The sequence below is a fragment of the Hippopotamus amphibius genome, chromosome 7, assembly GCF_030028045.1.
Source record: "Hippopotamus amphibius kiboko isolate mHipAmp2 chromosome 7, mHipAmp2.hap2, whole genome shotgun sequence".
NCBI classification, from domain to species: Eukaryota; Metazoa; Chordata; class Mammalia; order Artiodactyla; family Hippopotamidae; genus Hippopotamus; species Hippopotamus amphibius.
This window is the reverse complement of record NC_080192.1, coordinates 37,371,022-37,388,411: the sequence shown is the minus strand read 5'-3', so window position 1 is coordinate 37,388,411 and position 17,390 is coordinate 37,371,022. Positions and strand designations below refer to the sequence as shown.

Below are 17,390 nucleotides of genomic sequence, written 5' to 3'. Positions count from 1 at the left end.
TGGTGGCTTCTCTTGTTGTGGAGCATGGGCTCTAGGCACAGGGGCTTCAGTTGTTGTGGAGCATGCGCTCATTAGTTGTGGCTCGTAGGCTCAGTAGTTGTGGTGCAGGGGCTTATTTGCTCTGTGGCATGTGGGATCTTCCCAGACCAGGGCTTGAACCCGTGTCCCCTGAATTGGCAGGGGGATTCTTAACCACAGCACCACCAGGGAAGTCAGATGTTTTTGAATAATAGTAGGGTTGTAAATCTGCAAAAATGAATATTATTCTCAGAAATTCTTGTGGTGCCAGGGCAGAAAACTAAGTCTGGGGGTTGGGGCATTACTCGTGAATAATAATTCCTTTATCTGAGAATCCAAAGGGAGTGCTAAAAACTTTGCATCATTCTGTTCATCACTTACCATTAGAGGTAGGAGCTAAATCCTTTCCCCTGTAATTTAACTCTAGTTCTAAACTGAATAGAAGGAGAAGAGCAGGGGGGAAAAAGAAGAGGATATCATAAATAACCAAGATGATGAAAAGAGATTTCAGAAGAAAAAAATAAATATGTAGAAAGATGCCAAAAAAACAAAAAAGCCAAGTGTATATATCACCATTTTAGGAAATACATTTCACATATTGTTTTTGTTTCAGACTCTATCTATCTATATGTATCTATCCATGCATCCATTCATCAAGCTATCCATGTATTTATATATGTACCTAGGATCATTTCAAATGTACTGATCTATTTTATTCAATTAGTCACCGACAATAATGATTCCTAACACAATCCCTATTGCCCGATTTTTCCTTCTGTTTCCCCACCTACATGTTGTCGAGTTTGCTAATGGAAATTTGTAAGAGTTTAAAACAAAGAAACCTTGTCTTTTACATTTTATGACCTTTATAATGCTTTATTTTGACCTAAAAAAGAAATTCTTTAGGATTTTTTTGTAGGCTTCTTAAGTTTTTCAATGGAAAAGTTTTTAATTTCACACAACTAAGCTCTTATACACATCTATACAGTATACTCAATGGTTTCAAGCTGGTTCTGAAACATGGCCCTAGGACGATAATCTCATTTCTGCAAATTATATTGTTTTCTCATCACTAAATAAAGATATGACAGGAACAACACTTGCCTCAGAGGCCCTTCTGTCTACCACAGTGTTAACATTACATAAATTCTAGGTATTGTTATTAACAGAGAAATTAAATGGACTGAAAGTTTTACAATATTCTTCCTCAATCTTTTGTCAAGCTTTATTCAGCTATACTGGATTTACAAAGCTGATTAAAATAGAAAGCTGGTCAGGTAGGAAAAAATAAAAATATGAGAAATGAAACAAAAGATAGACGGATGCTAAGAAGTGAGGAAAATGAGTGGCAATGGAAAGTCAAACATGCATACTTACGGAGCTGCCCAAGTCGAGCTTTTTCTTTTTTACCAAACAAACGTCCTATTGAAGACTTGATTCCTTTCTTCTTGGGGGCTTTATGAAGAGAGTCTTGGCTGCTGTTGGCACTGCCAAGCCCAAGGCTTTCAGGCTCGAGGGAGGCAGTTAAGCTACTGCAAAACACGAAAGAGGACAAACTGCTTGCTTTGATGTAACATCCACAAGGTACACAAGACTAAATTCCTTGGATAAAAGGAGGAACAAGTACACTTTGAATGTTATTTTCTCCTTTTCTTCCCATGTTTCTTCTTAAGCATATTAAAGTGTGCTTTCCTCAGCCTTAGGGGCCTGAGCCTCCAGATTTTCCCTAGAAAATTTTCTTTTTTTTTCCAAATTTTTTTCTTATTTTTCATATAATATCAAACGAATCAATGAACATAGGTTGGTTTATTAAATACATGTTATATGACCTATAATTTAGTCCTTGACACTTTACCTATTTCTTTCTCACAGAGTTTGTTTTTTAGATCTTAAACATAATGACCTGTGACAAGAAATTTAAATATAACTATTAAAGTTTTGGTTCCTATTCTAGCCCATGGCTTTACTGGATTTTCCTCTAGCTATCTTTCTCTCTCTCAGTTTTGGAGGCTAATTCATTGAATTTTAAATCACCAGGGTGAGATTTTGTAGTAACAAATCATATATGCTAGTGATTACTGTATATTTCTTCTTATAGTTCTCAGATATTCTTTTAGGTACATGATAAGCTGAAACGATTTCCAAGCAAGTTGGTCTAGGTTCCATTCCTGGTCAATGTATTTGACAGTGTAGTAATAGGATGGGTTCAGTGATACTGTTATCCTTCTTTATAGTTGTAAATTTGACAATATCATGATGAGTTATTTAACTTTATTCATCCAAATTAATCTAAACTCCAAAAGATAATACTTTTCATATGTTACAATATTTTTCACTCTTTCTTTGAGAGTAAGTATAAATTTTGAAGCTGGAGTAACTTTTTTTCATATTAGAAATTAAAAACAAACAAAACAGAAGGAAAAAATGTCTGCTGGCACAGAAAGCTCTGTTTTCAGAAATGTTTATTGTAAAACATACTATTTAGAAGACAGATTCTTAAAGTATTAATCATTAAGCCTTTACATTCAGTTATATCAATCGTGTGTTCAGAGATGCTGTAATTGATGACAGTGAAAGAACGTACATTTAAGATGTAAATTGCATGCTTAGATTTATTTATGGCATTAATTATTATAGAGATAGGCTTCAATTTTTTAGGCAGTGCTATGAAGAGTTGCTATGACAGAGTATTTCCGCATGTAAACTTTTCTTTTAATATTTCAGCAAATGTGTTTTTTTTTTTTTTTCCTAAGGAGAGGCTGTTATAGCTGGCAGTAGCAGCACCCATAGGGTGATTTACATACCTGTCTGTTAAAAGTAACTGGGGTACAATCACGGACTTTTCAGACTTTAATTATCCTTACACAGGAAGCCAAATTTACAGTCTTGTCTTAGAATCTCTTTAGTTTTTTGTAACTATCCTATTAAGTCCTTCCTGTAGTCTAACTCCATTTTAGTAAGAAATATCCACTAAAAACAGAAAAGCTATTCTCATAAATATTGGCTAGTAACAAAGCCATAAATATACAGTTAATTTTAAAACTGAAAATTTGATTTTGGGATGAAAATTTATTTTTTTCACAAGTGACATTGTGGAGAGGGAGCAGAATTATAGCTCAAATCAAAAATTGTATATAAATTTTGAAGCAGTCTGATAACACTGAAAGGCAGAAGAATATTTTTGGAAGGAGAACAAACAATGTGCAGTGTGCTGGGAGAGTCATACCTTCGGGAATCATTGTGGTAGGAAGAAGGGAGGGTGTGAGTCATCCTGATGGCTCTAGGGGTAGGGGGAGGAGAAGTTTCACATTTAATTGTTGCTTTATCCTCCCGACCATCTTCTTCTACCACTGCAATCTAGAAGCAAAAACATTACATCAGATGAATTCTTTCTAAATTGCAACTGAAATTGATGACAATGGAGAATCATTAAAGCAAGGCTATTTGAGTAATTCTAATGTAAAAGCAAAACAAGAAACTTGGGGCACACACACACACACACACACACACGCACAATTGGACTCATTACACAAAAATATTATTTAAGAGTAAGTAAACACCACATCACAGATCAATATCCAGGGACTATGAAACAGCTATCTTGGAATCCATTTGAATATATCAGCATGTAAAAGCTTTACAAAAGTTATTGAACACATATTTGAGCTAATTCAATAAAAATATGCATAGTTAGGTCATCATAACATGGCATCTTTTAAGTGGGAGATTTTTGAAGTGAGAAGTTGGCAAAATATAACTTTATCAGATAAAGTGTTTTAAATCAGGCTAATTAAATGTGTTCCTGGATGTTTACAAAAAGAGTTGCAGTTTATAAGCAAAAAGCTTTCTTTGTAAAGCGGGAGTGATAAAAGATAAGAACAGAATTTCTGCAAATTTTTTATTTCATGATCACTCATGGGAAAATTGACCATAAGCAGATGGGATGGAACGGATTCTTTAAAGAATTTAGTTCAGAGTCCAGACAATTCAGGATACCATAAATTTTGTCAGAGATGGGTAAATAAGACTGTATTAAAATAAGACTTCAACAATCAACTTAATTGCACAATAAGGATATTTTTAAAAACAATGCTCTGTATCCTTATTCGTGCCCTGTCACTGGGTTCATCAATACCATTTTTTTTTTTTTAGATTCCGTATATATGAGCTAGCATACAGTATTTGTTTTTCTCTTTCTGGCTTACTTCACTCTGCATGACAGACTGTAGGTCTATCCACCTCATTACATATAGCTCCATCTCATCCCTTTTTATGGCTGAGTAATATTCCATTGTATATATGTGCCACATCTTCTGTATCCATTCACTTGTTGGTGGGCATTTAAGTTGCTTCCATGTCCTGGCTATTGTAAATGGTACTGCAATGAACATTATGGTACATGTTTCTTTTTGGATTATGGTTTTCTCTGGGTATGTGCCCAGCAGTGGGATTACTGGATTATATGGTAGCTCCATTTTTAGTTTTTTAAGGAACCTCCAAACTGTTTTCTATAGTGGCTGTACCAACTTACATTCTCACCAACAGTGCAGGAGAGTTCCCTTTTCTCCACACCCTCTCCAACATTTATTGTTTCTAGATTTTTTGGTGATGGCCATTCTGACCAGTGTGAGGTGATACCTCATTGTGGCTTTGACTTGCATTTCTCTAATGATTAGTGATGTTGAGAGAATGGACTGGAGGACATGGGGTTGGGGGGTGGGGGGCGAAGGGGAAGCTGGGATGAAGCGAGAGAGTAGCATAGACATATTTACACTACCAACTGTAAAATAGATAGCTAGTGGGAAGTTGTTGTATAACAAAGGGAGATCAACTCATTGATGGGTGATGCCTTAGAGGGCCAGGACAGGGAGGGTGGGAGGGAGTTGTAGGAGGGAGGGGATATGGGGATATGTGTATAAATACAGCTGATTCACTTTGGAGTACCTCAAGAGCTGGTACAAGAGTGTAAAGCAATTACATTCCAATAAAGAGCTTAAAAAAATGCTGCATTTTTTTCATAGCACCATTGTACATTAAAACATATATATACACACACACACACACAGACAGAGAGAGAGAGCGAGCGAGAGAGAGAGAAAGACTTTCCATAGCATAGCTAAAAGGTAGATGGCTCCTAGAAGTTCTGATGAAGAAATTTCTCAATATGGCTATAACAAAAAGTTTAAAGCTTTGCTTTCGTCTTTTGTCGATAGAATGTCTTGCTAGTTTCGGTATTAAGCTATTATGCAAAAATGTGTTTATATATGATAAAGACTTTATGTGTTGGAGAAACAATGAAATTTTTTGTCTGGGCTCTTGTCATTCAAACGTAGGTTAAAACAGCCTAGGCAATCATCCTAATAAGATCCCCTCTCTCCATTTCAACGAATAGTGCAACCAGATGATTCGTTTTCAAGGACTGCTTTCAGCATAATATCAACACTATGGAAAACACTTTCTAAACTCACATTTCATCTAAACTCATAAAGCATGTTTCCAAACTCTTCCTAATAATTACTTATGCCTTCACAATTCTATTATCTAATCATGATTGACTTCCAAAACTGTTTCTGTGAAGCCTGATTACTTCTATTCCCAGATATTTTTTTTCTTGAAACCCTCTTATAAAATGCCCTCCTCTCTCCACACAGCAGGGTCAAACTAGGCCAACTTTCAAAATATCAGCTTTTAAAAATATCATACACAAACCACTTCTCTGAATAATGCTTAGAGCTCATACTATATAAACAGAGTGGAGGAGAAAGTCTTCAGAATCAGAAATGGATTTGAATCTTGGTTTCTTTTATTTGTTGAATGACATGTGCTAATTACTTATCTACTCTAAGATTAAATTTCCTCATCAATAAAATAGAAGTGATAATACTTAGCTTACTTTGTTCTTTTGAAGTATAAATTAAATCATGCATATAACTCCTTAACCTGATATACAACAAATTTTAGTTTGCGGTTTTCTTTCTATGACCTACTTTTCTCACCAATTATCTCTTTACTCCCTGAATTCCCTGAGACTATATTCTGCACAGGACCTTCCTTTATGACTTTTTCCCTTATACACACTAAAATTCTTTTACAGCAGCTACTCAGGTTTCTTCTTATATTCCCAGTATAATCCTTTTAAGTGGTAGAAGAAGTCAAAGACAAATAGTAGTAACATTATGCATGGTAAATTTGACAGTTGAGAACTAACTGGTAGTGTCCAGGAGAAGATGTTAAAAGAAGATAGACATTGGAAAATAAAAAAAATCCAATCAATCTAGGCCACGTAAGCATAATAAGGATTACTTTAATTAAAAAAAAAAAAGTTCCCTGCTTCCAGGGAACCAGGGCATAGGCTGATTACCACATCTTGAAGATGCTGAAAAACAGACTGATGTACTGGATAGTAGGTTGAATCTTTGAAATTTGTCCCATCTGATATCCTGTGAGCCTGAGCTCTGCCGTTCTCAATCATCTAACAAGATGTTTATTTTGTGAATCTGAACTGTAGTCAGTTTCATTTCCTATACCCAATATTTATTCTCTTGACTTCATTCCAAACAGTAAAGTAGTATATTAATTATATTTTTATATTTTCTGTATTTTTGATGCTCTATTATCTGGGGCCATGCTGAGAATGCCCTTCCCAGGGCTAGCTAATTCCTAGAAATAGCAAACTACACTCCTGGAGTGTGCCTTCCATGTGTAAACCAACCGGTCTAGACCAGTACCCCAAATCATCTTCTCTGTCTGGCTTTTACACTCCAGAAGGCACTATTCCTCTGCCTTAATCATCCCAGGCCAGGTATCAGACAACTAGAGATAGTCCCTAGACCCCACGATCCACTGAAACTGTTCAAATTAGCCAACCCTAAACCTGCTTACCCTGCCTTTTCTTTCCTACGAAAACCACAATAAACATTCCTTCCCATGTTCTCCTCTCACTCTTTGACTCCTGACCTGGCTCTTCCCTTTGGCCTGGAGTAATGTGGCATGCTCCTTGCTCTTGGGAAGTGTGAGTAAGAAGTTATCATTTATTGGCAATTGTTTTTTGATTTATTGGTCTTATATATCTGAATAATGGTAAAACCTATATTTTAAAACAAGCATCATTGTTGTTCTAGATATCGACAGTAAACTATCTATTTCCACCAACAGAAGTCTATAAATTCTGTGGAAAATCAGGATATTTCAGTCCCCACAGTCTAATCATTACCCTAGAAAGCATAAACAATTCTATCTTGAGACATTTGTTCTTATGATCATATTTAAACAATTCAAAAACACTTAAATACTTTTAATATTTTTATGTTAATAAAATGCTTCCATTTGAAGAAATATAATTTTAAATCTTTCATAGAAAAACAATGTTCAATTAGTAATCAGATTAAAGAAATGTACAGTACCTTTCTCCGATGTTTCCTTAGATCACTTGGCTGTGATTTGCAGTAATAAAAGCAACATAAAACAGAACAAATTAATGATTACCATTTGACCATGTTACAAGTTTAAATCATATCTGTAATTTAACTATTTTTGTTTGTTTGTTTTCTTTCCATTCTTTTCGAAATAAATGTCTTTTAATCATTATAAAAGCATTCCTCCAGGGAGCTATTTTAGAGAGGAAACTTCCTAAGTGGCATGGGGGGACAGGTCTTCATGATGGGATCCTGTGTACATGTATGAAACATGAGACATGAGACATGGACCTTAGGGAATATAAAGCACATTTGGAGTGAGCTAGCCAGAAGCAAGTATGGAACTATATCCTCCCAAGAAAATATAGGTGGGAGTGAAGAAGATTATGCATAGATGAAGATCCAATGCACATATATGTAGTTTATAGACACTCTTTTTTCTCATCTATGCAGGGCCTTGGACCTTCTTTGGGCAGATAGGCAGACATGCTGATCCTACGTGATCTCAAACTTCCTGGCAATCTAGCAAACCCCCCATTTCCAAATACCGAAAGCTCTGGCCTCAGTATATCATATTTCTGAGGGTGCTGTTTCCTTAATGGTGCTCTTTTACAGAATTAAAAAAAATAGTTACTTCTTTATGACCCTAGATAAAACTTATTCACTTAATATTTGTTATTTTTCTTATATAAGTAAAACATTTTGTTAACTGTTCCATTTTACTTTACATTTTTGTTGCTGTTAAAAAATGGGTTGATTTACTTCACTCAGTGTTCTAATTAGATATCATTAACACGTTACTTATGCCTATGGATTTGTGGTGAGGTAAAAGTAAATACAAATAGGCTTTATTATCAGGACAAATAATAATGTTTGCAAAAGGTATAAATATAATGAATGAACACATGATACATGAATGAATGATATATGAATGAATACAACGTCTTTTTAATCTCCGCTTTTCTTGTCCCTAAAATTTCAAATTTTGCTTTGAATATTCAAACATGAATTACATCCAACAAAATTATTTTTTCTCCAATATTTTATACAGGTAAAAGAAAACCTACCTATCTTTCGCTGTAACAATAACAAATTTGAGGACAAAGATTTTTTTAGGTGATAAAGATTTCCTGGATTTTAAATTTTGCTTTTCTGAGTCAGATGTTAAACATTTTAAATACATTTTTACCCTCAGAAAATGCTCTAAATATCTTTTAAGTACTTGAATTATAGTATAATAATATTCATTTACCATTGATTTGTTTATAAGTAACTGCTTAAGAAAATGTAATGAAAGCAGTGGCATCCTAGTCATACGTATACAAACATTATATCTAAATGGTATAAATATATTATTTTATTATTATAAAAAGAATAATACTGTCAAAGGTTATAATGCTAACATGTAATAATAATATTTAAAAGGCAAAATACTAGGTTGCAAAAATGTAAGGAAATAAAAGTACAGAAATAACCAAAGTTTTCTTGACTTGAATGCTGACTAAATTATGCTCTGTGGGCCAATATTCTTACTGTAGCTTTGATAATAAGTAGGTCATCAATATCCATAGCATATATTACATATGCATAGACTAAGCCAGAGACAACATCATTTTTAGTTAATAAAATCAGATGGATGGTTCCTAGATTTCTAAAATAAGCAGATCATAATGTAGCTCAGTGTACTGGGTTAATTTATCTTAGTACTTTGGCTAAAAGTTTGTGCTGTATCTTGCTAGGCTCAGCTCTGATTAGCTGGCCTTTGTTTGGACTAGCCATTGTCTGTGCTATCTACTTTAAAAATGTCTTTAATATCAAGTCTGGAAATAAGCAAAGAATAGGAAACTCAATAGCTTAAGGAGGTAAGTATTTCCTTTTTAAAAAATGTTTTTTATCATTTCTCTTTTATATAGATTTCACTGCATGGAAGTTCCATAATTGTGAAGAGTTTGGATGTGGGACATACTGTTACACTGTATAGTTTTCTGTTTCAATTCTCAGTTGCAAAATTTAGGAAAAAGATATCTAAACTGATATACATAATAGAAATTTTAAAAATTTGATCTTCATAAAATTTATTTACAAGGTAGTTCTCCCATTGGGGTGAGAGTGTCATACACACACACTCTCTCACACACACACACATGCACATAGGTGTGCATTTATATAAATTAATTCTAATGAAAATTCTTAGTTATTTTTGCCACAATACACATTACTGCAACATGTTTATTTAAAGATACAATTTAGAAATTGAGTTAAACTTCTTTGTTCAGATATTATACCCAGAGATGCAGGCATTGTGACACTTTTTATAGAAGTTTCACAGCCTTTTGACCAGAAACACTATATACACTTAATATTCTTCTGTCATATTATTAATTTCTCCTCCATTTGTTATATTTGTGCTAGATTTTTGCAGCATACAAATTATTTGACCTATTTTCATTTTAATTAACTTCTATCCCCAAAATTTTACTTTTAATTGGAATTTTATTGTTTTAATATTCATTATAAAACATAGACTGTTACCTCCGTAAAGAGTTTAGAATATTTATATCTTCACTATTGTTGTCGTTTCAACATATTCCCAATCACAGAAAAAAAAAACAACACAGAATAGTACATGCTTTTGAGTTAGCAAGTTTGAAGAAAATTCCAGCCCCTCTTTCCTAGCTGTGTTGAACAAGGATGATTTACCCATACTCTCAACATTTTAGTTACTTCCGCTCGACATAATGCCCTCAGATTTTCAAATGTTATCACGAGAATTAAGTGACTAAAAATCATGATATTAATTAGTCATTTCACCTATGTTATTTTTAGCAAGGGGTACTTTGATTTTTTTCTCTCTCATGTTAAGGGTAGTTCCTAATTTAGGTTTCCAATTTTTAATCCCAAATGAAGATACGTGAAATAATTAAAGAATAGAGAAGAGTGAAAATGTTGACATGAATTATAAAACTCAATTGGGAAGTTGCTGCTATTGTTGATGGCTCTTCTTTTAAAATTATATTATGTATATTACAAAATTATAACATTGTATGTTGGTGTATTGAAGCGATTATAAGAAATAATTTTTGAAACTTGTTTTAAAAAAAACCCACCCAGTTTCAACTTACTCAATTTACGTCAAGGTATCATCAATAAAAATGAACTTAATGGTTTAAGTCATTTTGATTTCTAATGTGACATTCAGATTTCTGCTCTTCCATTTACACTTATTATGTGACCTTGGAAAAGTTACACCTGTGTAGGCTTCGCTTCCTCACTTCATAGTGGGATTAATATTTGTATCTACCGCATAGGTTTGTTGAGAAAAAAAGAAAAAGAATGAAATACACAGAAAGCCTTTAAACTAGAATAAACATCCAATAAATCCCAGCTAATGCATCAGTAATTCTAATGGAAGCAAAGGTTCTCTGGACACATCATACCAGTGTCATGACACCCATCCGATCCACTTCCCGGGCAGGACTTCGAGGGGTAAGCTTTGGCGTTGAGTGTCCACTGGGGGGAGATGAACTGGCCAGCGAAGAAGCTGTAACTGAGGCAGTGATGGAGGTACCTGGGTGGACCCTCGCTAAATTCAGGCCTTCCAGACTCACACTAGCCACTCTGTTCTCAATTTCTTCAGCACGTAACTCTGTAGATTCTTTTTCTTCCTGAATTAGTCTGAAAGATACAGTTTAATTTTGATACATTATATGCTGTTATAATGTTAATTAGAATTCACTAAATAAATAACTTTGTGAACATTTTATATCAAATCTAATACTTTCATTTTTCCCTAGGCAATATAACTTTCAATCAATTCCAGGCACATCCTGGCTGAAAATTAGAAAATCCTTCTTTTCAAATGATATATAATTCTTCCCGACTTTCAGTTTGACCCCATTTCTATACTACCACCTGTTAAAACTCTTTTAAAAACTTGAGTGCCTAAGTAATTTCTGCCACTAATCCTAATCTTACATTTGTATTCAGGAACGAATATATGAGATTTAAATCTCAACAGAGTCTTGAATCTACCTCCTATCCAATGAAAAAATATAATTGAAAGAATCCTCAATAAATGGTCATTTATAATTTTAATTTGGCCAAATAAAACCCTGACTTAGCCAAGTTGCCTTTACTAAAGCACCAAGCAATTTAATAATGTAGACATGATAATTTTTTTAAATACCATTGCTATAAATACCTGTGAGAAGACAAGCACTATTACCTTTTTTCTTTAAATACGGAGAAGCTTCAAGAATATGTATAAATTATTTATTACAAAGACATAAAGAATAAAAAACTTTAGCTTCAAGATCCTATTTACGTTGAATCTATACACATTTTGCATATTGGTATAATAAAACTGTGTAACAGTATAGTTTGTTTGAAAAATGGGGGTTAGAAAACACCTCTCCTGAGATTTTTTCCTCTTAACTACAAATGACTTACTGTGATTTCCCATGATCTATAACTTTTAACTTCAAGGTTATGATCACTGCAAAGTTTTCTTTTTTATATATATTTACTTTGGAAAAGTTTGGCAGTTTCTTACAAAACTAAATATACCGTTATCATTTAGTCCGGTAATCGTGTTCCTTCATATTTACCCAAAGGATTTGAAAGCTTATGTCCACACAAAACCCTGCACACGGATGTTTAGAACAACTTTATCCATAATTGCCCAAACTTGGAAACAACCAAAATATCCTTCAGTAGGTGAATGGATAAATAAACTGGTACATATATACAATGGAATGATATTCAGTGCTAAAATGAAATGAGCTATCAAGCCACGAAAAGACCTGGAGGGACAATGAATGCATATGACTAAACGAAACAAACTAATCTGAAGAGGCTACATATTGTATGATTCCAAATACATGACATTCTGGAAAAGGCAACTATGGAGACAATAAAAAGATCAGTGATTTCCAGGAGTTGGGCAGGGGAGAGGGATGAATAGGCAGAGCACAGTAGATTTTGGGGGCAGTGAAAATACTATGTCTGTATGATATCATAATGATGGATACACATCACTAAGCATTTTCCAAACGACCAAGAGTGAAGCATAATGTAAACTATGGATTTGCGTGATATGGTGTGTCACTGTAAGTTCATCAATTGTAACAGATCTACTACTCTGGTTAAGGATGTGGATAATGAGGGAGGGTATGCATGTTCAGGGCCAGGGGGATATGGGAAATCACTGTACTTTTCCCCCAATTTTGCTGTGAGTCTAAAACTTCTCTAAAAAATAAAGTCAGTACAAATACTAAGAGGCATATTTACTTTTAATTATAATCTTTCACTGACACAAAGAATATGAATTCTGTTATTTTGAAGTCTATTTTCATGGTGCATTTTAACTTGACCCAAAGATCAGAATCCCAAAGGAAGGTTTAATCATGTAACAGAGTACATTATTAATCTTTTTTTTTTAAATTTTGTTTATTTATTTATTATTTTTTGGGGGCACACCAAGTTCAATCAACTGTTTTTATACACATATCCCCGTATTTCCTCCCTTCCTTGACTCCCCCCCCGCCTCAAGTCCCCCCCACCCTCCCTGCCCCAGTCCTCTAAGGCATCTTCCATCCTCGAGTTGGACTCCCTTTGTTATACAACTTCCCACTGACTATCTATTTTACAGTTGGTAGTATATATATGTCTGTGCTACTCTCTCGCTTCGTCTCAGCTTCCCCTTCACCCCCCGCCCCCTCCCAATCCTCAAGTTCTCCAGTCCATTCTCTGCACCTGCTTCCTTGTTCTTGTCACTGAGTTCATCAGTACCATTTTTAGATTCCATATATGTGAATTAGCATACAATATTTGTCCTCTTTCTGACTTACTTCACTCTGTATGACAGACTCTAGGTCTATCCACCTCATTACATATAGCTCCATCTCATCCCTTTTTATAGCTGAGTAATATTCCATTGTATATATATATGCCACATCTTCTGTATCCATTCATTTGTTGATGGGCATTTAGGTTGCTTCCATGTCCTGGCTATTGTAAATAGTGCTGCAATAAACATTATGGTACAAGTTTCTTTTGGGATTATGGTTTTCTTTGGGTATATGCCCAGGAGTGGGATGACTGGATCACATGGTAGTTCTATTTGTAGTTTTTTATGGAACCTCCAAATTGTTTTCCATAGTGGCTGTACCAATTTACAGTCTCACCAACAGTGCAAGAGAGTTCCCTTTTCTCCACACCCTCTCCAACATTTGTTGTTTCCAGATTTTGTGATGATGGCCATTCGGATCGGTGGGAGGTGACACCTCATTGTGGCTTTGACTTGCATTTCTCTGATGATGAGTGATGTTGAGCATCTTTTCATGGGTTTGTTGGCCATCTGTATGTCTTCTTTGGAGAAATGTCTATTTAGGTCTTCTGCCCATTTGTGGATTGGGTTATTTGCTTTTTTTGATATTAAGCTGCATGAGCTGCTTGTATATTTTGGAGGTTAATCCTTTCTCCATTGTTTCATAGGCAATTATTTTTTCCCATTCTGAGGGTTGCCTTTTAGTCTTGTTTATGGTTTCTTTCACGGTGCAAAAGCTTTTGAGTTTCATGAGGTCCCATTTGTTTATTCTTGATTTGATTTCCATGATTCTAGGAGGTGGGTCAAAAAGGATCTTGCTTTGATGTATGTCAAAGAGGGTTCTGCCTATGTTTTCCTCGAGGAGTTTTAGAGTGTCTGGCCTTACATGTAGGTCTTTAATCCATTTGGAGTTTATTTTTGTGTATGGTGTTAGGAAGTGTTCTAATTTCATTATTTTACATGTTGCTGTCCAATTTCCCCAGCACCACTTATTGAAGAGGCTGTCTTTTTTCCATTGTATACTCGTGCCTCCTTTGTCAAAGATAAGGTGCCCATATGTGTTTGGGCTTACTTCTGAGTTCTCTATTCTATTCCATTGATCTTCCTTTCTATTTTTGTGCCAGTACCATACTGTCTTGATCACTGTGGCCTTGTAGTATAGTTTGAAGTCAGGAAGCCTGATTCCACCAACTCCATTTTTCCTTCTCAAGATTGCTTTGGCTATTCGGGGTCTTTTGTGTTTCCATACAAATCGTAAGATTTCTTGCTCTAGTTCTGTGAAAAATGCCATTGGTAATTTGATCGGGATTGCATTGAATCTGTAAATTGCTTTGGGTAGTACAGTCATTTTCACGATGTTGATTCTTCCAATCCAGGAACATGGTATGTCCCTCCAACTGTTTGTGTCGTCTTTGATATCTTTCATCAGTGTCTTAAAGTTTTCTGCATACAGATCTTTTGCCTCCTTAGGCAGGTTTATTCCTAGGTATTTTATTCTTTTTGTTGCAATGGTGAATGGGAGAGTTTCCTTAATTTCTCTTTCTGCTCTTCCGTTGTTAGTGTATAGGAATGCAAGAGATTTCTGTGCATTAATTTTGTATCCTGCTACTTTACTAAACTCATCAATTAGTGCTAGCAGTTTTCTGGTAGAGTCTTTAGGGTTTTCTATATATACTATCATGTCATCTGCAAAGAGTGACAATTTGACTTCTTCTTTTCCAATTTGGATTCCTTTGATTTCTTTTTCTTCTCTGATTGCTGTGGCTAAAACTTCCAAAACTATGTTGAATAATAGTGGTGAGAGTGGACACCCTTGTCTTGTTCCTGTTCTTAGAGGGAATTCTTCCAGTTTTTCCACATTGAGAACGATGTTGGCTTTTGGTTTTTCATATATGGCTTTTATTATGCTGAGGTAATTTCCTTCTATGCCCATTTTCTGGAGAGCTTTTATCATAAATGGATGTTGAACTTTGTCTACATTATTAATCTTTAAACACATTTCAGTGGAAAAACAGCCTCCTCTTCAAAAAAAAAAAAGAAATTTTGTACTTTAAAATGATTGGTGGTAAATGACTCTAGAAAAACCTTCTGCTGAGAGGCATGGTTCTGCTATACAAAAAGTATAGTTTCAAACTCTAGGTAATCCATTAATTGTAAAGGTGAGCCAAACTTAGAGGAATTAGTTGAGTAGGAGACAGACTGAAGTTTAACTAAAAAATAAAATTCAGTGCTACCCAGATTTTCAGTTTATTTGGAAAATTCTTTGAAGATCTCACTTTTACCTCATTCTTTTATATTGCTCTAATATAATTAATCTGTATATTTTTCATGTATGTTTCTTATAAAAGCTGTCCTCATTTTATCCTAGGAATCTGTGAAAATGCACATTCTGATTCAGTAGGTGGGGTGTGAGGTCTAAGATTCTGCAGTTCTAGTAAGCTTTGTTGGTGATGCCAGAGCTACTGATCTGATGATCACATTTTTAGAATCAGGGTCTTCTAATCCCTTGAGACCATCAGAAATCATTGCACTCACCTGATTTCTTTGTTGATAGCATCCAGTTGCTCCTGAAGCATCATGGCTAGAGTCTGGGCATCCGAATGACCACTTGGAGAGAGAAGATCCATTGAGCTAAAAATAGTTTCTCTGTCGTCATCATCAATGTCAGACATTTCTGTGTCACTTTCAAAAGGGTGGCTGCTTAGCACGCCAATTTGTTGAGTTCTATTCCATTCATGATCTCCAAGAGATTTCACCTGGATGGTAAAGGAACAATTGTAATATTTATCATGTGCATTTTCTAAGCACTATTCTCAAAATAAAAACCAAAAACATACATGCTTTTATAGCTTACTTGGCAAAATTGGAACTGATTATTAATATTTTAATGTATCACTTCAATAAAATAGTTCCTTGATACTTAGGTAATCGTAGGTGCTAATTTTCAGCATAAATATCAATATTTTAATGGGAATAAAGATGATAAATTTCTGCATGATTTTGAGTTCAACCCCAATTCAAGGCAGCGATTAGTTTAAAGCATCTATGTTTGCAACATTTTAACTTGGTTTCAAATATAACAGTCTCTATTCACTTGTACTTAAGCATTTCCATCTCATACTAAGTAGGCTGAGGGTACAAATATTATCACACAATAAATTACACAAGAATTCTGTCCCCAATGTTCTAACAAAGTATTAATAAAAATATTGCCAAGTGATTTAATTTCATCTCCACTGCTCTGGTCACTTAAATGCCTCATTGGTTTTTTTAAGCCCAAGGCATACTACAATAATTTACATGACTGTTTTTTAAATTAATATAATAAATCCTCCATGTGAGTAAAAGTCTTGAGTAACCAATAGACTTGTGCTTTTCAAGCTGTGACCTGAAGGTAGGAGACGGTTGAAAGTAAGAGATTGGTCCCAGATTTTCTGCTTTTTAAAAAATTGGGTTTCATTTTTGTGATGATGTAAAATGACTTTTGGGGGGACCACATGGCATTGTCCTGAGTACTGAAGATTTGAGGACCCAAGTAAGTACTTGTGTTACAAATTGTTTTGGTACCAAGTAGCACTAATTTATTTGCCACATAAAACTGAGAAAAGAACTGAGATGGATTTAATTTATTCTTCATTTGTTCATTTATTTATCCATTCATTAGATATTGAATACCTACTATGAAGGATTAACTTATATATGACACATATGTGCCAATTAAAAATCAGAGGATGTCAAGAGCCTTGTATAATAAGGACAAGTAGGTTATACAGTATTTTGGACACATAAAAGAGGCTGAGGAAAAAAAAACTATACTTAGAGCACACAGGAACTATATTACTTCTCTGTAAAATGCAACTATATACTTACTTAATATATATCGCCTACAGATTTTAAGTGTTTGAATGATAGGCTGGCACTGCAGTTTATCATGAACAGTTCTCTATAAACACTTTCAATAGTCTGTGTACATTTTCCTCAAAGTGTTATTAAAATAGTAACTATTATTAAAATATGCAATTAATTTTAATTAACAATATGAGTGCCATTGCTTAAGTGCCCAAGCAAACCAAAAGCCCATTTGGTTAGCAATATGGCATAAAAGATAAAAGTGTGGAATTTGAAATCAC

The 17,390-nt window shown here is 34.5% G+C and overlaps 1 protein-coding gene across 3 annotated transcripts in view; it reads right to left on the bottom strand.

Moving 5' to 3' along the window:
• Positions 1-17,390, bottom strand: part of PPFIA2 (PTPRF interacting protein alpha 2) — a 451,253-nt gene that overhangs the window by 80,925 nt on the left and 352,938 nt on the right. For all 3 annotated transcript variants that reach the window (XM_057741285.1, XM_057741284.1, XM_057741283.1), the window contains 5 exons: positions 15,796-16,016; positions 10,871-11,108; positions 7,422-7,451; positions 3,245-3,375; positions 1,396-1,550 (listed from right to left, as the gene is read on the bottom strand). In XM_057741285.1, coding sequence (XP_057597268.1) covers positions 1,396-1,550; positions 3,245-3,375; positions 7,422-7,451; positions 10,871-11,108; positions 15,796-16,016 — 775 coding nt within the window. The remainder of the gene's footprint in view (positions 1-1,395; positions 1,551-3,244; positions 3,376-7,421; positions 7,452-10,870; positions 11,109-15,795; positions 16,017-17,390) is intronic.